The following is a 23,700-nucleotide window of genomic DNA, read 5'->3' as shown; positions in this document are numbered from 1 at the left end:
AAATACTGCGATTGTACGATCGAAGGATTATTCCTTCGATCGAACGATTAAATCCTTCGAATCGAACGATTCAAAGGATTTTAATCCAACGATCGAAGGAATATCCTTCGATCAAAAAAACTTAGGAAAGCCTATGGGGACCTTCCCCATAGGCTAACATTGACTTCGGTAGCTTTTAGATGGCGAACTAGGGGGTCGAAGTTTTTTTTAAAGAGACAGTACTTCGACTATCGAATAGTCGAACGATTTTTACTTCGAATCCTTTGATTCGAAGTCGAAGTCGTAGTCGAAGGTCGAAGTAGCCCATTCGATGGTCGAAGTAGCCCAAAAAAAACTTCGAAATTCGAAGTTACTGAATCGGCCCCATAGTATAGAGAGATATAAATACCTTGGCACTAATTTAGTATAAACTAGTATAAATAAATGTACTAGGGCTATATTCTCTATATAGCAATGTGTTTTGTTTCTTCTTATATCTTGACTATGTGAAGTTTTAATAAATCTACAGATTTTTTTCTATATCCTTGAGTTTCTACAATTATATATACAGTATAATATAGATATAAAATGTATAATATACTATTAAATATACTGTCCAATTCTTGAGTAGTGATGAGCAAAACTGCCGCGTTTCAACAAAAACATTTACAAAACTGCTGAAAAATTCGCGAAAGGGGTCAGCTGGCCTTGCTTTTCTTGCTTTAAATGCATCAATGGCTGATTTTGTTTTTTGGAGGATAAAAAGCATGTAGAAATTCTAATAATACTGTTGCTGTTTTATCTGGCATGAAAAACTGTATTTTTGGTAAACTGTGCCCATTTTTTTGTCCTGAGTTAAAAAACAATTGTGAAACCAACTACATGGAGAAATTCTAGCACAGATACAGTTTTCAGCAAAACTGTATCAGGAGAAAAAATTCTCTCTACCCTACTCAAGTATATATTACTTTATTTAGAATGTTCCCATTTTGTCCCAGGACCCCTGAATGTACACTTTCCAGAAATTTGCATCACATTTAACCTGATCCTGGGAGAAGTGAATAACTGAGCTTCTAGCTGGGTGTGTAAACCAAGAAACAAATACAACTACAGTATGCCAAGTCAGCAGGGATGTGTGGAACACTTCTAAGTTGACATTATTATTATTGTTGTACATTAGGAAAAGGGCTTTCTAAAATAATGGCACATAGCAGAACTGATATTCTACAAAAACATGCTAATAAATAGAAAATAATAAAAACAGTAGAATTCTAAAAAGAATTGCACTATAATGCTCCTTGCTAAAAAAAATTAAATTATTAATATTTGTCAAACACACCACAAGAAAATGTACAGCAATTAAAGACATTCAAGGATGCAGCAGAGAAAACATGGAAGGAATTCATGCACTAGATGTTGCATTGGGATCTGCACTGGTACCTTCAGCCTAAAGATGGCACACAAGGATAAAAATATTCCAGGGTGCCAGAGTATACTTACCCTAGTGCTTGAAGTTATAACATCAAATGCATGCATTGAATAACAAAGGAAATAAATAAATGAATATCTAATTAAAATTCACTTAATCTAAAATTGATTTTCAGGACAAAACTGATTTATTTTGACCCTCCTGGTGAGAATTGCTATGGCAGTATGGGCTTGCGGACAACTAGATTGAGGGGCAGATTTAATAAGCTCGAGTGAAGGATTCGAATGAAAAAAAAAACAATTTCGAAGTATTTTTTTGGGTACTTCGACCATCGAATGGGTCAAATTCAATCTAATTTGATCGAATCGACTGATTTGAACGATTCAAAGTAAAAATCGTTCGACTATTCGACCATTCGATAGTCGAAGTACTGTCTCAAAAATACTTCGACTACATACTTCGCCACTTTAAAACCTACCGAGGTTCAATGTTAGCCTATGGGGGCTGTCCCCAGCACTTTTCTAAGTTTTTTATGATCGAATAAAAATCCTTCGATCGATCGATTAAAATCATTTGAATCGTTCGATTCAAAGGATTTTATCGTTCGATCAAACGATTTTTATTCCATCGTCGTATTTGCGCTAACATCCTTCGAATTCGATATTCGAATTTGAAGGATTTTACTTTGAGGGTCGAATTCGAGGGTTTATTAACCCTCGAAATTCGACCCTTGATAAATCTGCCCCTTAGACTGAGAGCAAAAGTCTGATTAGTCACTAGTGGTTACTAAAATTTTGCATTGTTCTATGCAGTGAAAAATACAGTATGTCAAAAAAGATCTACATTTTTCTCTTCATCACTCATAAACGTAGGCAGAGAAAAGATTAAAACAAATTATTTCATATGAAATAAATACATATATCCATGATCACATGGAACATTTTTACATTAAGGGACACAGGATGCTTCTCCTCCTTGATTTTGAGCATTCTATGCTTGAAAATAAAAGCAGTGCTTTATTATGCATCAGGGGAGCATCCTTCCATGTTATACAGGTGCTTGCTCATCTGAAATACGCCAGCTGTCTCTCCCGTGTTCTATGCTCATTGATGTTTAAAACTTTCCTGCAGTTCTCCGAGTTAAGAAATGTGTAGGTTTTTCATTGGCATCTTTTATTATCTTATTTTCTAGGGCTCACATGCATTTAGAAAAAGCAGTGTTATATTATATATTATATATATTAATTTATTTATAGCCGGGATTCCATTATACTGTAGTGAAAGCTGTCTTTCCATACTGACAATAAAATTGCAATAACCTAAAACCAACTACCTGCTCCATAAGGAATGTATTAACTATACAATATGGGTCATTTAAAGATCATGATGCTTTCAAACCTGAATGGTTGACCTGTGATCCCCAACCAGTGGCTTGCGAGTAACATATTGCTCAACAATCCCTTGGATGTTGCTCCTAGTGGCCTCAAAGCAGTTGCTTATTTTTGAATTTCAAGCTTAGAGGCAATATGATTAAGAAGATTTTCATTCATCCAGGTCATTGTATATTTAGTATAGGTAAATCTAAAAAAGAAAAAAGCTTAGAGGCAAGTTTTGGTTGTATTAAAACCAGATGTACTGCCAAACAAAGCATCAATTAGGTTGCCAGCTCACATAGGCAATACCATATAGCCAATCACAGCCCTTATTTTGTACCTCCAGGGAACATTTTGCCTGGTTGCGTTGCTCCCCTACTTTTTAACATTTGAAAGTAGTTAAACAGGTATAAAAATGTTGGGGATCCCTTTCCCTGACCATGCCAAATACAACCCAGCTAGGGTCACATGCATCCAAAACCCTGCCCTTTGCTAGGGAAAAACCTATTCCATAGAACCTCTATCATTGATAGCAGAATTTGTTCAAACTGATTTTCTTCTCAACTGGCGGCTTTCCCTTTCTTATACATATTAGCGAAAAAGTAGCCAAGAGCTTTTTTTGATCATTCATTTACCCTTTTTTGGAAAACCCTATAGACACGTATGTTTGCAAGTAATTAACTCAATTAATAGCATTGCAGGAAACAATGTATCACATGACCATCATTTGTGCACATATATCTGATTCCCATGTATCTTATTGGAGCCTACAGCAAATTCAGCTTTGACAAAATCTTTTCTTACAAAAAATGTCTTTTTAATCACATGATCACTATTCTTGTTCAGCTCTATAGATGTAATACATTCTGCACTGCATTATTCCCTATTCCATGTTACCTGGGGGAATTCCAGCAAACCTATATGACTGATGTGAACTGTACTGTGCTAGAACCATTTTGCATTGACTTTGGGTAGTATTGATTTCCTTTTATGTGTAAATCTGTGGGATGTTTGTGCTTGCAGATACAGATATAATGATGTTTCTGTTGGGACTATTACACACTGAAGTAATCAGGGAGTTGAATGATAAGTTCACTGTGTCATATGGCTTGCACAATAAAGAAAGGATATGCCTATTGTATAAATCGGCTTTTGTTTACAGCTTCACTGCAATTTTATACAACAGAATCGTCTATTTACACTTTGGCTTATCAATCAGTTATATGAAATGTAATTATTGTCAGTTGCGTGCAGTTAAGTCAATACTTTGTCTTTGCTTCCATGCATGTGTACTACATTATATACTGTAAATATTGAGTTGCTCTCAGTATGCAGGTAGCACGCATTTTTTATCTTTAATTTTATTCAACTTTTGTTCCTCTGAAGTATTTGGTTTTCTTTCTTTTTTATTTTTTCTTTCTTTGTTAAGACAAGTCATATTACAAGAGCAAAACAGACAAACAAAACGAGTAATGGATTTGAAGGTGGAATGCACCATATCCTGGATTTGGTTTAGGATTAGGCAGAATCCAAGTTTTTTTCAGCAGGATTCATCCGAATCCAAGAGCCTGGTTGAACTGAATCGGAACCCTCAAACTCAATGGCTTTAAATCACATGATTATGGGAATACAGTGCTTGAATTGGGAACAAAAGGGTGAAGGGATGCTGCGTGTGGTGTGTTTAGCCCCACCCACATTGACAAGCCACACCCATATAATTGTGGCAAATTGTTATAAGCCACTCTTACTTTGGTGGGCACGCCCCTCAACTTAATCACTCCGCATTTTACACACCATTAATGAAAATCTGAAATATAAATATAAATATAAATTTCATGCATACATATGGTATTACTAACCCCATATTTGTCTTTCCCTTCTATTTTCTTATATACATCTCTGTCTTGCTTTCCCCTTTTGTCTTCATCCTATATTCTAGCATTTCTTTACTTTTTTATATACAACTTTGCTTCTTCCAATTTTCTTCTAGAGCCCCCTCTTTTCTTTTTATCTCCCATTTTTAGCTTTCTTTTTGTTTGTTTCAGGATTCAACCCAATCCCTCTGAAAATATTCAGGGTTTGGCTAAATCCCAAAAGAGAGAAGAAAAGGTGGTAGTAATATCAACTCTCTCATATAGCTCTGATTGGTTTAAAGTATACTTCTTAAACATACCATTGAGAAAAAATACAGAAAAAAATAAATTAATTAAAAAAAACATTCTACAGGACCTCGTTAATTTACTGCACTTTCTTAATTAAATAAGTATTGTCTAATAAGATAATAAAGTTCCCAAGAGGTTATCAAGGTTGTCTGGATAATCATGTAACAATCTTCTGTGATATTAGATCAGACTTGTTTTTTAACAAATATTTTTTTACAAATATATATTGTTGTCTACTTTTTTCTCTTTCAGAAGCATAAATTCCCTATTCCAAATGTCATGCCAACTGTTTAATCATAGAGTAGAAACTCGTTGATACAGGCTTCTACATATAAACAACAGGGTGGCATTGTATAGATAAAATTACATGTACAAGAATTTAAATAGACTGTAATACCATTGCAGTCTCCCTTAAAACATATTAGAAGTAATAACTGAGTCCTAGCATTTCTCTGCTCTCTGCATATACATATATATATTGTCTGATATCCCTTGTTTCCTTTGTGTCTCTGCAGTTTTGCCAAGCCACAGCTGTGGGAATCCAGGTCGCCTTCAGAATGGACTGCAGCAGGGGTCAACATTTAATGTAGGGGATAAAGTTCGGTATAGCTGTAATGTAGGCTATGTACTAGAGGGACATGCCCTGCTGAACTGTGTATCAAACTCCCAAAGCAGTGCCTCTTGGGATTTTCCTCTTCCTTCATGCAGAGGTATGTATGCACTTGTCTGTATGTGAAATAAGGTGATTTGCTTTAATGTTTGCACAGTCACATACCATTCAGAGTTCTAATTCCCCACTAAAAGCACTGTGAGTAATCATGACTGTTTGATATTTTTTTTGTAATACATAAATATATATATATATATATATATATATATATATATATATATATATATATTGCTGAAATTCACAGTAGTTTCAAATTAGCATGGGCAAAATATTTATTTGGAACTTTATAAAATGATATCAAGAAAGCTTTTTAATTGCTTTTACAAATTTAGATGCACTAAAAAGAATATTCATCTTTAGTTTTCAGTTAAGGAGGTCCGCAACACAATGCCTTTAAGGGGCATATTTGTTATGCTGTGTTAAACACGGGCGGATAATACACCACACATTGCCACGCCTCACAGTGTAAAAAAACTGTAAAATCTTTGTGTTTTTCTTATGTTACTTCTGCTGGAAACAGCTTTGAATCTAGACTAATATTCCTTAATTTAATAAGTAACCATTTTGGAGGTACTATATCATAGATGCAGTGAGCAAAGTCTAAGTACATAGATCACATCCACTGAAACCCCAAAGTCTAGATTTCTGCTCACCTCCTTAAAGAAGGAAGTAAAATTCGGCGGGCAAATTCTATTTTTCAAAAAACTGGCAAAGATTGATAGAATTGTGATTTGCAAGTATATATTTAAGTACCCTTCCCTAATAACCCCCTCCAAAGCTACCAGGTATAGGTCTCCATAAATACAGTAGCTCTATAAACTGTAGGTCTCCATATAACACATGACCTGGGAATTGTGATTTGCTTGTCATACTCTGGCATGTCGAAATCCAAATTAAATTTAAATGATGATGTAATTTAAATTTATGGGGGGGCAGACCGGGGGCCATAAAAATCTTTTGAAGGCCACATCTGACTGGCCTGGGGATCTCCAGTTGGACATCCCTGCAGAAGAAGGCATGTTGCCAAGTCTTAATTTGCTTAACAACTCCAAGAACAAGTGAAAATATTTTATTTGTTTAGGCTCTACTAGGCTGTGTGGCTCAAAACAGAGCCATGGAATTTTATAAAAAAAGTCACAGAGAAAACCAAGAAAAAGACTATATGCAAAGTAGTAATAAAAATTAACATTTGTGCTGAAATTTCATTGAACGTGACATACTGTTTGATTCAATACCCAGTTTAGATTGTGATTACTTGATAAGGGATCAACATAAAAGTGCAAGCTCAAAGCTAGAGAGATTTCTTCATCAGATCAGAGAGGGATGCGGAGCTTTGAAAGTTTATGCAACAGCATATCATGTTTCAATTATGTGGTGGCTACTAAAGAGTTTTCGCCACCCGCACTATTCTTTTGGGCTTGAGAACACATGAAAATATCCTGCTTGAAAAAGCAAGTAATGTGTCCACAATAAGAGAATAGTACTATATATATATATATATATATATATATATATATATATATATATATATATATATATATATAGGTATGGGACCTGTTATCCTGAATACTTGGGACCTGGGGTTTACCAGATAAAGGGTCTTTACATAATCATGTAAACATTTAAAAAAGTCTAATAGGCTGGTTTTGCATTCAGTAAGGATTAATTGTTCCTTCATTTAGAAAAATTGGATTATTTGGGTAAAATAGAGTCTACGGCAGATGGCCTACCCATAACTCAGAACTTTCTGGGTAATGAGCTTCCGGATAACTGATCCAATACCTTCAGATATTTCTGGATAATGGGGTTCCAGGTAATGGATATTAATATATAGATATATATTGATATATATTGACTGATTGACAGTGTGAAGGAACAGGACAGCGGATCTTGTAACAAAAGGTGCAGCTTTGCCTTTAATTGGAGTTTGTCTGTCACACAAAACAAAATAAAAAATAAAATCCTATTCCTGTATGGAAGATAACTAAACACAAAGTTTTCCCTCTCTAACAGGCTGGTCAGCTTTTCTTTTTTTTGTAACTTATATTTTATTTCACAGCAAAGAAGAAAATACAAGGCAATAGCATGTTTGGTACAGTCATTACACGTGAAGCAGAAGGAACAATATGAGGTCTCAGTTACACATTCACGCCCATTGCTTATTCTCACAGTCCATACTACATACGCTAGTTAGTGTCTGTACCGATTAGCATTAAAACAGTTATAAAAAATAATACAATAAAAAAAAGAAAAGAGGAAAAAAAGACAGAAAGAGACCAACTAGAGAAAGAGGGTCGGGAACCAGTAAAGAGGGGGGGGGGGTCCTAGTTCGCTAAATGCAATTGATATCGCCAAACTGAGTGCAGGCTAAGTTCCATGCAGAGTGGAATTCGAAAGTAGTTCCCATGGAGACCAGATCTTGAGATTTATTTTGCAGTCTAGCCAAATTATATTCATACTGCCTAATAGTATTAACCCGTCGTTTGACTTCTAGTATGGAGGGAATAGAGGATGTTCTCCATTTGGCCGCAACAGAGATGCGGGCAGCTGAAAGTATCTGGTTAGCCAATTTCTGTGTGTGTTTTGGAAGATGCTTATATGGCTTCCCCAGGAGTACATGCAGTATGCATTTATCCAAAACTTGGCAGGTCACCTGATTTAGCAGGAGTATGACGTCATCCCAGAATGACAATATTTGAGGACAGAACCAGAAAATGTGGGGCAAGGTCCCCTGGTGCCCGCACTCCCTCCAACAGATAGAGGAAGTATCCGGGAATAACCGGTGGAGCTTGACTGGTGTGTGATACCAAAACATTAGAATTTTAAAGATATTCTCTTGTTGCCTGACACAGGTAATCCCACGTTTAGTATTATCCCAGATCGCCTCCCATTCCTTGGCTTCAATCTTCCGCCCCACACAGTCGTCCCATTTTTGCATAAAGCTGTGCCTATATCCCGTGTCCAGGGAAGGGTTAATTAGTAGTTTATAAATGAAAGAGATTAGACCTTTTTGGGGTTATCCCTGAGCTGCTAGACGTTCAAAGGGGGTGAGCTGTTCGTCCCTCTGTGGTACCAGTAATGGGGTACAATAGTGTCTCAACTGGAAATACTCAAACCATGAGAGTGGGAGGTCTGGTGCCCTATCCATTAACGCCTTCCTTGTCGGGAAGGTGCCAATGGCCTGTGAGGTCAGATCCCGTAAAGTGAAAAGGCTGGTCAGCTTTTCTGATCCTGACATCAAGGGGCCGATTCACTAAATTCGAGTGAAGGATTCGAAGTAAAAAAACTTTGAATTTCGAAGTATTTTTTGGGCTACTTCGACCATCGAATGGGCTACTTCGACCTTCGACTACGACTTCGAATCGAAGGATTCAAAGTAAAAATCGTTTGACTATTCAACCATTCGATAGTCGAAGTACTGTCTCTTTAAAAAAAACTTCGACCCCCTAGTTCGGCAGCTAAAAGCTACCGAACTCAATGTTAGCCTATGGGGAAGGTCCCCATAGGCTTGCCTGTGTTTTTTTGATCGAAGGATATTCCTTTGATCGTTGGATTAAAATCCTTCGAATCGAAGGATTTAATCGCTCGATCGAAGGAATAATCCTTCGATCGTAGTATTTGCGCTAAATCCTTCGACTTCGATATTCGAAGTCGAAAGATTTCAATTCCTAGTCGAATATCGAGGGTTAATTAACCCCCGATATTCGACCCTTAGTGAATCAGCCCCTAAGTAACACAAAGGTATTCACCTGTTTACCTGAAGCTTCCATCTCCTCTAACAGGCAGCCCAGTGAGCTGGAAGCCAAACTCTGTAACACACAGCAGTTAGGTTAATTTGAAACCCATGCCCATGCTTGCCTGATAGCAATAACCCTAGAGCTGCTGGCAGAAATATACTTCCTTTGCCCACAGAATCCATCAATCTGCTATATCAAGTAGTAATGATTTACCAAGAGGCTACTGGGTAATTGTAACAAATAGCTGTCATTTCTAAGGCTTCATAATCACCCGGGAATTCTCTTCCATGTTTAATAGAGTTTTTGGTCATCTTATTTAAAGAACTAGGGGATGGGGTGCTTCAGATTTAAAGAGGTTTTAGATCTACTTTAAAACAAATTAAAATTATTGCTATTATTTATAGTTCTTTAAAATGATGCCCCCAACACACACACACAGACTTTTTCTGGATACATGTTCTATAATCATAAAATGATCACCTTAATACATATTTTACTCATTGCATGTCCTCATACAAAATATTTCCAGACCCATCAAACCTCCCAGATTTTTCTATGAAGGTAGAACAAGTGGTGCGATCAGGGATTTAGAGGGTATGGTTGGGCACAACTGGGTATGGGTATGGCAGAGTGAGGAATGCTGTGGGCAAAACTGCCCAGACTAGTTTCATGAGACATTGAGGTCTCTGTATTTCATCATATTTAAAGCTAAAGTTTCTGTAATTCTATGCTGTATTTTGGCAAACTAGTGGTAATTATACATTACATGTGCCAGTACCCATTAGTGCTCAGGACATTTTGTTCTCATTGGCTTCCCCTGCAGCCAGTGTATCTGGGTCAAGAGCTCTGGTCAGGGGTTTGGTCACAGCAATCTATTGTAAGCTTTGTATATCTTTATCTTGGAACCTAACTAAGGTTTTTAAAGGAGCAGATTATTTGTTATGGTTGTTTGCCAGTTCCTTTTTACATGTAACTCTGTAGTCCCTGTATCTGAACCTCAACATGTGCAGTATACACACACTAAGGGGGTTATTTATCAAAGTCTGAATTTATCTCAACATTTTCTGCTACAAACTACAATCAAATCTGCTCTGTTTTTTTACACTCATTTATTATTAAATTTTCCTGAAAATTTGCTTTGCAGAAAATAAAATCTGATTTTCACGTTTTATTTCAGATTTTTCACCCAAATATTTTCTTATGCTTTTTTGCTCGAAAACTTCGGGGTATTGCACGAAACCCAGCGCACATCAAAAAATCATTGGGACTTCTCCCATTGACTTATATGCAACCTCGACAGGTCTGAGATGCTGGATTTTCTGATTCAGACTTTTTCATCCTCGGGTTTAATAAATTCTGAAAAATGTGTGATTTTTTTAAAAATACGATTTTATAAAAAAAAGAAAAGAAAATCAAACATTTTTCAGGATTTTTGCATTTGGAGTTCAATCAATAATCCCTAAATGTTGCATTATTGGGCAGTAAAATGTATCTTTAAATCCTCATGTATTGATTATTTGGTGCAAATTGTACTTTGTACTGTAGTTCTGCTTGTGCTATAAATACAAATTCACACACATACAGTATATAAATTGTTTGTGTGTTCAGACATGATACTGGTGTATTAAAGAAGCTTATTAAATCGGGTGCAAAGGCTATATCAATAATACATTTCAAAAATAGATGAAGACTCGCATGTCTTAATGAAAAAAGGAAAATATTTATTGGAAAACTGATGGTTTATAAAGGCCTCTAGGGTCAGTGAAACATCAATTTTTCCAATAAATGTTATTCCTTTTTCATAATGACCTGTGAGCTCTGATTTGTATTGTGGGCAAAATAATTTCATCAGGGAAACTCCCAGCACACTCTTGTATGTTATGAAGGCTAAAAATATGTTGAGAGTTGTAGTCAAGCAACATCAAGGATAGAATTGTGACACTGTTAAAATCCAGTCCTCAGCTCTCCAGGGCCAGCAGAAAGCCAATCATCCATGAAAAACATTTCCTACTTCATAGCTTCCAACATATGAGCATCTGAAATTGAGACATTGTATATTTAGACCATGCCTGTATTCCCACCGTCCCCTCAGTTTCTGTAAATCCTACACGTTTGCCAACTTTCCATTTATAAAAAACGTTAAAATCACTGAAAATGTGTAATGTATGTTTAAGAGTTATATATTTTGTTTTATTAGATAACATGTATGTTTTAGGTTTACAAACATTTCATTTACTATTCTATTATTTTTGAAGAAGGAATATAAAATTCGACATATCGAAGCATTTTTTTTTTAATTTTCTTTTTTTACATTAACACGTTCAACTTGAAGACAATAAAATGTATTCATTTTCTTTTCTTTTTCTGTACCACTTTAAAGCTTTCTACTATATGTACTTGCATGTACACACATTCACTCAAACACTCAAGTGCACACATGTAATGATCATATATATATATGTAGTTATCTAGCTGGATGAGTATGTTTATGGTTCAGAGCAAAACAAGCCTACAAGATTATATTACTTACCGCAGTGATGCTTTCTGACAGCTCTGTTATGGTGCAAGGCTCCTTTACTTGGTGCATTGTAGGTCCAATCATTCCCTTTGACAGCAGAGCTAACACCAGCAAATAGAAAGCCATTTTAAATAAACACTTTCATCTTGTGAAGCTTTTCAATTTTAATGGGTGTTCAGTGTCAGGGTTAAAATACCTAATCCACAATAATGCAATAATCAATATATACAAACCACCCAAAAATCAATGTTAAGTATGAAAAGACAGATTTTATTTCGACATGAGCCTGTCTACTGACAAATATAAAAATAATTAAAACCATTAAAATAAACACATCCAGCCAAGTACATAGTATATTGCCTTAAATGAAGCATAATCATGCTCCATTAAATAGTCCTACTATTAAATACATATTAAAGTGATTCAACAAATAGAGTTGTAATTATGATCATGAAGGTGAATGGCTTTTTTTATACAGTATAAGAATATTGAAAGATGTAGTCTTTTTGTCAGGCCAACACATTTCTGTACACCTTTAAAAATAGCATACCCTGTGTTTTGTACACAGGAGGAGGAAAGAAGAGCAACCGTCATGCACTCATGTGTAGAGCTACACTAAGCAGATATCAGTGTGGAAGAGCATTTTCATACTAATATCATCTCCTTGTGACTCCACACAGACTGACACTGGGTCTGTTAATAGAACTAAATGAGTGAGTTTGGAAGGAGGTGAAAAATAACTTTTATTTTTCATGTGTAAATAGTTTATATTTTGTAGTTCAGCCAGCAGGTAATGCCAACCCCTAAGGTTGACCTCTTGGGGAATTCCCCTGCAGAAGTCTATATAAGCACCTATTCAAGCAGGCAGGACTGAAGATCGCGGCCACCAGGTTGGGAGGCTGTTCCTTCAGGACTAGTAAGTGACTCTAGGAGTGAGATGTTAAGAAGCTAGTTAGCAAGGACAGCCTTTTGTTCCGATGAGAAATGAGTTTTTGGGGTAGAGCCCCTGTGCGATGTGCGCCAGATAGGGCAGCCTAGTGGGACCATTGTGGTGGTCCAGTGGAAACTTCGGCATGGTATGCAGACACCGCAGAGAGGAAGGAGGAAAGTTATTGGGAGAGGAGGCCATTCAAACAGCTCACAGCACTCTGTCTGTGCAGAACAAAGTGAACAATGGGGCACATGTGTCCCTGGCCTAATAATTTTAATAATTTTAAGGCAGCCACATGAAAAACATATGAAACAAAAAATGACGAAAACATAATTAAAACCATCATCCTGTTATAGTTTCAGTGATATCAAGGACAACAAATAAGAACTCTCTCTAAATTACCTTCAGGCTGGGCACCCATAGCTCATACCAAGGTTACAGATACAGTATATTGAAACATTGATGTAAGTCATCCCATACACTAACTCCAATCCCCATTTGGCCCCTCTAGAGGAACCACTGCTCTAGTCAGGCCCGGACTGGCAATCTGTGGGTTCTGGCAAATGCCAGAGGGGCTGCTATAAGGCCCCATAGAAAGTCAGTATTTAGTGGGCTGGTGGAGGCAGTTTGGGCCTCTAAGTCGGCTGATTGGGCCTCTGTGTACCTGAAATGCCAGGGCCTATTTTAATTCTTAGACCGGACCTGGCTCTAGCATAGGCATATTGAAGGTGTTTGTGTGGTTTGTGGGCCCCAGTTGTGTAAATATTTGTTTTTTTATCCTATTACTGTACCTGTACTCCACAATTTATTTTATTTATTAAGCTGTCAGACTTTTCCTTTGAAAACTGAATTAATGGCCAAAATATGTTTTATTAATACATACAGACTGAAACAAACACTGACAGATACCCTAACCACATAAAAATGTACAGTAGGTGAGCGCGTCATTGTAATTATGTTTCCAAATTGATATTGCATTACCTTCTCAGAAAATGTCTGCTCTTTTTCACCCCCATCATGTCTTTCCTGTTTTCTCATCAGCGGATAATGCGTGCGGAGGAACATTAAGAGGCCAAAGTGGAATAATCACCAGCCCTCATTTTCCATCGGAATATTATAACAATGCAGACTGTACATGGACAATATTAGCAGAGGTCGGGGATACAATTGCCCTGATTTTCACAGACTTCCAGTTAGAAGATGCATATGACTATTTAGAAGTCACTGGAACAGAAGGGTCCTCTCTCTGGTAAGTAAAATGGTTCAAAGTCCCTTATGATGTATTGGATTCAGTTCCGAGGGAATCACAGAGCCAACTAACTCATTTCAATGACAAAGTCGTTAAATTATCTACTAGAAAAGAACCATGTTCTAAAATCTGATCATTAAATAACAACAAAATTTGGAGCATGATGCATAATCCTAACTGACAGTTTGTCAGTCCCCAACAGAGCTTACTTGAATGTGTGGCTTTTATTAGAGCTTTCGTTGCTAGGAATTTGGAAAGTATCACAAAATCATGTCTTATATTTAGCCAAAAATGTATCCTACAGGTAGTGTTGTTGTTCTCTGTTGCTTATTAGTGGCATTGACTCTAAATGGGAGGCTGCAAAATGTAACTAGAAATATGAGGGGGAAAGTTTATATTGAATTGACAAGTGTGGTGTACTGTTCATTACTGCTGCATGTACTGGATAATGCAAATAAATAAAAACAGCTGAAAAAATATTCTTCTTCTGGGAATCAACATGGAATCTAGGCCCCTTCAGAATGCTATATACACAGTAGCTGTCTTTCTTATTTGACTTAAGACTGCACACATTTTATACAGGACCCCTGTCACCTTTTCCAAATGCTTGTCCCACCAGGGCTCACAAAGCCAGTTTGACAGAATTGACAGTTGCAAAACTATTTGGGGTTTTGCCTGTAAATACTGCCAGCTCATATGAGCCACTGTGAACAGCAATATTATACAGTGTATGTATGACCATATCTCCTCCTGAGGACCCACTTGTGTTAGCCCACAACTCTGGAAATGGAAAATTTGGGGAGATGTTAACTGCCTTTTAAAGGAGTAATTGCAGCATAAAATGTAATTTGAATCAATATACCATTGATAATATTCTGTTGTACGTGTATAAATGTATACATTTTATTTTTTTTAATTTTATTCAACCTGTAGTAAGAACAGATATATGCACTTTGTCTTCTAATATCAGGAAGAGGGGCACTATTAAGGGGGTCACCATTACTGTCTCTCACACTGAAAACATACATTTTCTTTGACTCACTAAAGGCTCTATAGCAAACAATTTGTCTTCTCCATACAAAATGGCACACACAACTAGTCTCTAACACACTGGCACAGATAGTGTGTCACATAGACATTTTACAGAACAAGGTACTTTCTGTGCAATTACCTGCTTTCTTTCCTAGTGTACTCCGGCTCTTGCTCTTCCTGTGTTCAACAAGTAAACGTGTTTTTTCTTATCCTACCACAACTACAGTGGAAGACAAATCTATGCCAATCATGTGGTGTTGCCCAGTTGATCTATTGGCAGGATTTGATACCCAATATACCAAGTGGCAGTTGGATCCAATGAGGGAAAGGGAAAGCAAAGGGACTGGCAGGCTGGGCAGGTGGGAGGCTGTTTGGGCCTCTGTGTACTTGAAATGCCAGGTCCTGTATTGAATCGCAGTTCAGGCCTAGGGACTGGTTTAATAAGTGATACAACCATGATTAAAGTTTCCATTCCACATCTGGCTGCAGCCACTGTACTTCCCTAGAAGTACATGTTCTCTGTTTCTCTGTCAAAGGAAGGGAATTCAAGGCACAGGTAACTCACCTAAACTGCCACTGTTCCTTAAAGATGTTTTTCAGGGCAATTGAGCTAATGTAGGAAAAAAAAAATGTCTTCATGGTGTGGCCTGTATATAGGAAAGAAGGAATACCATCTCTATAGAATCTTTAAAGAGGGAAACCATAAACATTTCTTTTATTGCAACTCATGTAGTAAAGGGAAAGAACATGTAAGTCTACTGCTGGGCCTCGCTTACAGGCTGCATGTGGGTTCTTGAAAGTTGCTTCTGGTTTGACACAGCTTGATGTGAGGCTTCAGAGGCAGCAGTTATAGACAATTTCTACAGATTTAGCAAATGGATGCCAAACTTCTTTGTTTTTATATACATAAATAATATCCACCATTTATTAAAGAAAAACTATACCTCCAAAATGAATACTTAAAGGGGTGGTTCACCTTCAAACAACTAGTTGTTTTCATATAGTTCACCAGAAATAACGACTTTTTCCAATGACTTTCTATTTTCTATTTGTGACCGTTTTTCTAATATTGAAGTGTAAAGTGTCATTTTCACCTTCTGAAGCAGCTCTGGGAGGAGGAGGGGGAGGGATCGCCAACCCTGCAAACTGTTCTAAATTGATACATTTAGTTGATACATTTCTTATCTTTGTCCCTGCTGATCATAATTTAGGGATTTCATTACAGGCAGTTGTTAGAACTGATACAATAGTTGCTAATACTCCAGAGATGCTGCTGAGAAATGTATCAACTAAATGTTGCAAAATTGTAGCAGTTTAGAGTCTGTACCTGAATTACTGAGCTGCCAGACTCAAACACCAGAGACACCGACATTAAACTTTAAACTTAGATTTTGGAAAAACAGTAAAAAATAAATAATGGAAAGTAATTGAAAAAAGTATTTATTTCTGGGGAACAATCTAAAAACAACTGAATTGAAAAAAGTGTTTGGAAGGTGAACAACCACTTTAAGCAACTGGAATATATATTTAGTTAACTATTGCCCTTTTACATATTTTTCTTTGAGACCCCATTTTATGATATTCTCTATGCTGCCTCAAAGATCAACTGAACTGATTAGAAACAATGCAAAAGACACAACTTTATCCATTAATTGGCTCATGTGACCTAATATGTATGGGTTGTTTGTGTGCACTGTGAATCCCTGTGAGGTGGCCTTTATTTCTTAAAATGGCCATTTTCTATTTATGATTATCCAATGGCACATACTACTAAAAAAAGTATATTATTATGAAAATGGTTTATTTACATGAAGCAGGGTTTTACATATGAGCTGTTTTATGCAATACATTTTTATAGAGACCTACATTGTTCAGGGGTACAGTTTTCCTTTAACTGTAAGCACTCAAAAGTCACTTTTCCTCTCTGGGCATCCAGGGACCCTAGTTACCTACATATTACACAAATTGCAAAAATTCTAAATCTGCTGATCTAGTTCTAAATATAGACTCTGTGTGACCATGAGATACTTCAAGTCCCATAGGCATCCATTGAATTCCAGTAATGTACTATACTGAATACCATCCATTAGGTGTCACTGTAAGCTGCGTCCCATGGGTCTTTCAGGTAAACTCAATTCCTGTTAAACTAGTTTTCCTTGGAGATGGTCAGCACTCTTTACATGGATTCAGTCTGGGAAGATAACTCTCTTCTTAGTTTGTTTTAGCATAGCCATGTTTCCAAAGGCTTGCTTGGATACCTATTAGAGTCTCTTTCACCTTTATTATTTTCTCATGAAGTCCATTATAGCATGAGGGAGTTACTGGCAATTTTAACCATTTTATTACCCCATCTCATCCAATTTCCTTTAAACATTTTAACTCTATGACAACTGTAGTAACATTTTACCAACATAAACGATGTATGAGGGCTTTTTATTCATGCACGGTGTACGGTGTAAAAGGTCAATATCACTCAGATTTGGATGCACTTGACGATTTCAAAGAAACTGATTAAGACACAGCAGAAAGTAATCACTTCACCAGGTTTTACTATGCAGCATGGCCTTTCAGCTGTTCCTAGGAACTATTTATAGAAGAATATCAGTAACGCCCAATATATGCAAAATCGTTACATGCATCTTATAAAAAAATCATTCAGCTGCTAAAGGTACTATGTATGAAACATTTTAAACACTATGTGCTGCTATTTCTTATACTGTTTCTGCATCAATTCCATATTTTTAGTATTATCAGTAAAGTTCATGTCATTACCTTATGTGCCCCAGTGTACTTACTCATGGCTGCCAATAAGCAATCACCCTTCATCGATCTATTGCAGTTAAAGAAAGGAAATCAAATTATTATTCTTTATTTATGTAGTGCAGACATATTACACAGTGCTTTACAGACATCATTCAGTGCCCCAAGGGTGCTTGCATTCTAAGGTCCCTATCACATTTGCAAATGCTATGGTCAATTTTATCAAGAGCCAATTAACATGCATGTATGATCTTGGATTGTGGGAGGAAACCCCCATGCAGAGAACATACAAACTCTTAGCAGATAGTGCCCTGACTAGAATCTCCTAGGACCCCAGTGCTGCATGGCATTCATGCTCCACCATTGCACCATGGTGCTGTCTGAAGTCTGACTGAGCAGCCCTGAGACTAAATCAGAGATAAACCATCTGTGAACAGCAAATAGAGTTGCCAACTCCCAACTATGAGAAAAATATTTGGGGGGGGTGGAGGTGATGAGAGAGCAGGTCTATGACATCAGAGGGTGAGTCAGTAATGTTTTGTGGTGGACCGGTGACATACAGTAAGTGGACATGTTGAGACACAAGATCTGTGATTGGCTGATCACCACATCATTTACTTCAGATTGTCAAGCCCCAGAATTTAAGGATACTAACAGAATCCTTTAAGAAGAACATCTTTCCAGTGTAGATGCTTTTAAACAGTTATTTATTTTTTTTAAACATTTAGAAGAACCTCAGTTTACCTACAGTAGCTGCACCTGACAGATAAACCTTGAATCCTCTAAATATCAGCACTCTCTACTTTGTGCAGAAGGAGCCAATTGGAAAGAAGTACACTTGAGGAATTGGCATCAAATGTACTCGGTTTTCCGATTGGTTCCTACTAGGGATGTAGCGAACGTCGGAAAAAAAGTTCGCGAACATATTCGCGAACTTGCGCAAAAACGCGAGCGGTTCGCGAACGGTTCGCGAACCCCATAGACTTCAATGGGAAGGCGAACTTTAACATCTAGAAAAGACATTTCTGGCCAGAAAAATGATTTTAAAGTTGTTTAAAGGGTGCAACGACCTGGACAGTGGCATGCCAGAGGGGGATCAAGGGCAAAAATGTATCTGAAAAATCTGCCTGTGTGTGCTTGGAAGAGATAGTGTAGGGGGAGAGCTGTTAGTGATTTCAGGGACAGATGATAGTAAGTTTGCTGGCTAGTAATCTGCTTGATACTGCTCTGTATTGGAGGGACAGAAGTCTGCAGGGATTTGAGGGACATTTTAGCTTAGGTAGCTTTGCTGGCTAGTAATCTACTGTTCTCTTTAAACAACTGCCATACGTTGACCTTGTAGGCATTGTTTGCCCAGTTTTTTTGGACGCAGCCACTGAAGCACAGTTGCCAGAAAAAATATGCCATATAAATGCTGAAAATAGTCATTTTTCGCCATACGTTGACCTTGTAGACATTGTTTGCCCAGTTTTTTTGGACGCAGCCACTGAAGCACAGTTGCCAGAAAAATTATGCCATATAAATGCTGAAAATATAAATTTTTTTGGTTGCAGCCACTGAAGCACAGAGGCCAGAAAAATTACGCCATATAAATGCAGAAAATATGCATTTTTTTGGTCGCAGCCACTGAAGCACAGTTGACAGAAAAATTATGCCATATAAATGCTGAAAATATAAACTTTTTTGGTTGCAGCCACTGAAGCACAGAGGCCAGAAAAATTATGCCATATAAATGCAGAAAACATGCATTTTTTTGGTCGCAGCCACTGAAGCACAGTTGACAGAAAAATTATGCCATATAAATGCTGAAAATATAAATTTTTTTGGTTGCAGCCACTGAAGCACAGAGGCCAGAAAAATTATGCCATATAAATGCAGAAAATATGCATTTTTTTGGTCGCAGCCACTGAAGCACAGTTGCCAGAAAAAATATGCCATATAAATGCTGAAAATAGTCATTTTTTGCCATATACGTTGAGTCAACGTATGGCAAAAAATGACTATTTTCAGCATTTATATGGCATATTTTTTCTGGCCTCTGTGCTTCAGTGGCTGCGGCCAAAAAAACTGGGCAAACAATGCCTACAAGGTCAACGTCGTTGACCTTGTAGGCATTGTTTGCCCAGTTTTTTTGGACGCAGCCACTGAAGCACAGAGGCCAGAAAAAATATGCCATATAAATGCTGAAAATAGTCATTTTTTTGGTCGCAGCCACTGAAGCACAGTTGCCAGAAAAATTATGCCATATAAATGCTGAAAATATAAATTTTTTTGGTTGCAGCCACTGAAGCACAGAGGCCAGAAAAATTATGCCATATAAATGCAGAAAATATGCATTTTTTTGGTTGCAGCCACTGAAGCACAGAGGCCAGAAAAATTATGCCATATAAATGCAGAAAATATGCATTTTTTTGGATGCAGCCACTGAAGCACAGTTGCCAGAAAAAATATGCCATATAAATGCTGAAAATAGTCATTTTTTGCCATACGTTGACCTTGTAGACATTGTTTGCCCAGTTTTTTTGGTTGCAGCCACTGAAGCACAGAGGCCAGAAAAAATTAAACCAGTAGGGTTTGCACCCTAGTTTGTAACGGTGGCGGAGGGAGGAGGAGGACGCTAAAGGACAGCTGTGTGTGGAGTCATGAGGCTTGAAGAGAAGGACAGCTGCATAGAAGTCAGAACAAGTCTTCCGGCGTGCAGTAACCCTCCGAGATCCACCCCTCATTCATTTTAATAAAGGTCAGGTAATCGACACTTTTGTGACCTAGGCGAGTTCTCTTCTCAGTTACAATCCCTCCTGCTGCACTGAAGGTCCTTTCTGAGAGCACACTTGAGGCTGGGCAAGACAAGAGGTTCATGGCAAATTGTGACAGCTCTGGCCACAGATCAAGCCTGCGCACCCAGTAGTCCAGGGGTTCATCGCTCCTCAGAGTGTCGATATCTGCAGTTAATGCCAGGTAGTCCGCTACCTGCCGGTCGAGGCGTTCTTTGAGGGTGGATCCAGAAGGGTTGTGGCGCTGCCTTGGACAGAAAAACATTTGCATGTCTGACGTTACAGACTGGCCAAAGGGCTTTGTCCTTGCAGGTGTGCTCGTGGCAGGATTACTGGCACCTCTGCCCCTGGAATGTTGATGAGTTCCTGAAGTGACATCACCCTTAAAAGCATTGTACAACATGTTTTGCAGGCTGGTTTGTAAATGCCGCATCTTTTCGGACTTGTGGTATGTTGGTAACATTTCTGACACTTTATGCTTGTACCGAGGGTCTAGTAGCGTTGCGACCCAGTACAGGTCCTTCTCCTTAAGCCTCTTGATACGGGGGTCCTTCAACAGGCATGACAGCATGAAAGACCCCATTCTCACAAGGTTGGATGCAGAGCTATCCATCTCCGCTTCCTCATTATCAAGGACTGCATCATCCACGGTCTCCTCCCCCCAGCCACGTACAAGACCAGGGGTCCCCAAAAGGTCACCACTAGCCCCCTGGGAAGCCTGCTCCTGTTGGTCCTCCTCCTCCTCCTCCACAAAGCCACCTTCCTCCTCTGACTCCACTTCTGGCACCTCTCCCTGCGTTGCAGCAGGTGCCTGGGTTCGTTCTGGTGATTCCGACCAGAAATCGTGCGCTTCCAGCTCCTCGTCACGCTGGTCTACAGCCTCATCTGTCACTCGTCGCACGGCACGCTCCAGGAAGAAAGCGAAGGGTATTAGGTCGCTGATGGTGCCTTCGGTGCGACTGACCATATTTGTCACCTCTTCAAAAGGTCGCATGAGCCTGCAGGCATCGCGCATAAGCACCCAGTAACGGGGGAAAAAAATCCCCAGCTGTGCAGATCCAGTCCTACCACCCAGTTCAAAAAGGTACTCGTTGACGGCCCTTTGTTGTTGCAGCAGACGTTCCAACATAAGGAGCGTTGAATTCCAGCGAGTCTGGCTGTCAGAAATCAAACGCCTGACTGGCATGTTGTAGCGCTGCTGAATGTCAGCAAGGCGTGCCATGGCTGTGTAGGAACGTCTGAAATGGGCCGACACCTTTCTGGACTGGGTGAGAACGTCCTGGAATCCTGGGTACTTGGAGACAAAACGTTGGACTATTAAATTTAACACATGTGCCATGCAGGGCACATGTGTTAAATTGCCTAGTCTCAACGCTGCCAACAGATTGCTTCCATTGTCACACACCACTTTTCCGATCTGCAGTTGGTGTGGGGTCAGCCACCGATCGGCCTGTGACTGCAGAGATGACAGGAGTACAGATCCGGTATGGTTTTTGCTTTCCAGGCACGTCATCCCCAAGACAGCGTGACAACGGCGTACCTGGCACGTCGAATAGCCTAGGGGGAGCTGGGGGTGCACAGGTGTGGAGGAGGAGAAGGAGGACCCAGCAGCAGAGTAAGAAGAAGAAGAAGACGAGGTAGAGAGCGATGGAGGAGTAGAGGTGGTGGCAGAACCGCGTGCAATCTGTGGCGGTGACACCAACTCCACTGTTGTTGTTGAGCTACCCATTCCCTGCTTCCCAGCCATTACCAAGTTCACCCAGTGGGCAGTGTAGGTGACATACCTGCCCTGACCATGCTTGGAGGACCATGCGTCAGTAGTCATATGGACCTTTGGCCCAACACTAAGTGACAGAGATGCGGTAACTTGGCTCTGCACATGTTGGTACAGGTGTGGTATTCCCTTTTTAGAAAAAAAATTGCGGCTGGGTACCTTCCACTGCGGTGTCCCAATTGCTACAAATTTGCGGAAGGCCTCAGAGTCCACCAGCTGGTATGGTAAAAGCTGGCGGGCTAAGAGTGCAGACAAGCCAGCTGTCAGACGCCGGGCAAGGGGGTGACAGTCAGACATTGGCTTCTTACGCTCAAACATGGCCTTCACAGAAACTTGGCTGGTGGCAGATGACTGGGAATGGGAACAGGTGGTCAAGGTGGAAGGCGGAGTGGAGGGTGGTTCAGACGGGTCAAGGAGAGCAGAGGTAGAGCAGTAAGATGCTGGACCAGAAGGAGTGTGGCTTTTAGTTTGCCTGTTGCCTTTGAGGTGTTGCTCCCAAAGTGCTTTGTGCTTGCCGCTCATGTGCCTTCGCATAGAAGTTGTACCTATGTGGCTGTTGGGCTTACCAAGGCTCAGTTTCTGACTGCACTCATTGCAAATTACAATGCTTTTGTCAGAGGCACACACATTAAAAAAATCCCACACTGCTGACTTTTTGGAAGTGTGCGATCTGGCGGTAACAGTAGAAGTTGGCGGAGTTGGCGGTATTGGCGGCAATGGCGGGTGCGTTGGCCGGCTGAACACAGGTGCCGATACATGTTGTTGCCCTGCTGATCCCTGCGGGCTGTCCTCCCTGCTTCTTCTAAGTCTTATTCTCCTACTGCCTCTCTGACTCTCCGTCTCTCCATCTGAACTACCCTCCTCTTGCTCTCTTCTACTAGGCACCCACAAAACATCAATCTCCTCATCATCATTCTCCTCAGATGCATCAATTTCTTCTGACACATCACAGAAGGAAGCAGCAGCGGGGACCTCCTCCTCATCACTCATTATGTCCATCTCTATCGTGTTCTCTGCCAGAATTAAATCTGGTGTAAGGTCCTCATCTCCTTCATCTTCTTCTGGCAATAATGGTTGCGCATTACTCAGTTCAAGAAACTCATTGGAAAATAACTCCTCTGACCCCAGTGAAGAAGGGGCACCGGTGGTGGAGGAAGTGTTACGTGGGGTGGCCATAGCAGTGGAGGATGAGGAGGATGTTGTGGTAAAGTTAGAAACGGTAGAGGATGGGGTGTGCTGTGTAAGCCAGTCAACTACCTCTTCAGCATTTTGGGAGTTCAGGGTCATTGGCTTTTTAAAACTGGGCAATTTGC

At 39.2% G+C, this 23,700-nt stretch overlaps 1 protein-coding gene across 2 annotated transcripts in view; it reads left to right on the top strand.

Moving 5' to 3' along the window:
- Window positions 1-23,700, top strand: part of LOC108709590 (CUB and sushi domain-containing protein 2) — a 599,445-nt gene that overhangs the window by 239,357 nt on the left and 336,388 nt on the right. For both annotated transcript variants that reach the window (XM_018249580.2, XM_041584029.1), the window contains exons 4-5: window positions 5,458-5,652; window positions 13,840-14,047. In XM_018249580.2, the coding sequence (XP_018105069.2) occupies window positions 5,458-5,652; window positions 13,840-14,047 (403 nt within the window). The remainder of the gene's footprint in view (window positions 1-5,457; window positions 5,653-13,839; window positions 14,048-23,700) is intronic.

This window comes from Xenopus laevis, chromosome 2S (assembly GCF_017654675.1).
Source record: "Xenopus laevis strain J_2021 chromosome 2S, Xenopus_laevis_v10.1, whole genome shotgun sequence".
Taxonomy (NCBI): domain Eukaryota; kingdom Metazoa; phylum Chordata; class Amphibia; order Anura; family Pipidae; genus Xenopus; species Xenopus laevis.
This window is presented reverse-complemented; position numbering and strand designations above follow the sequence as displayed.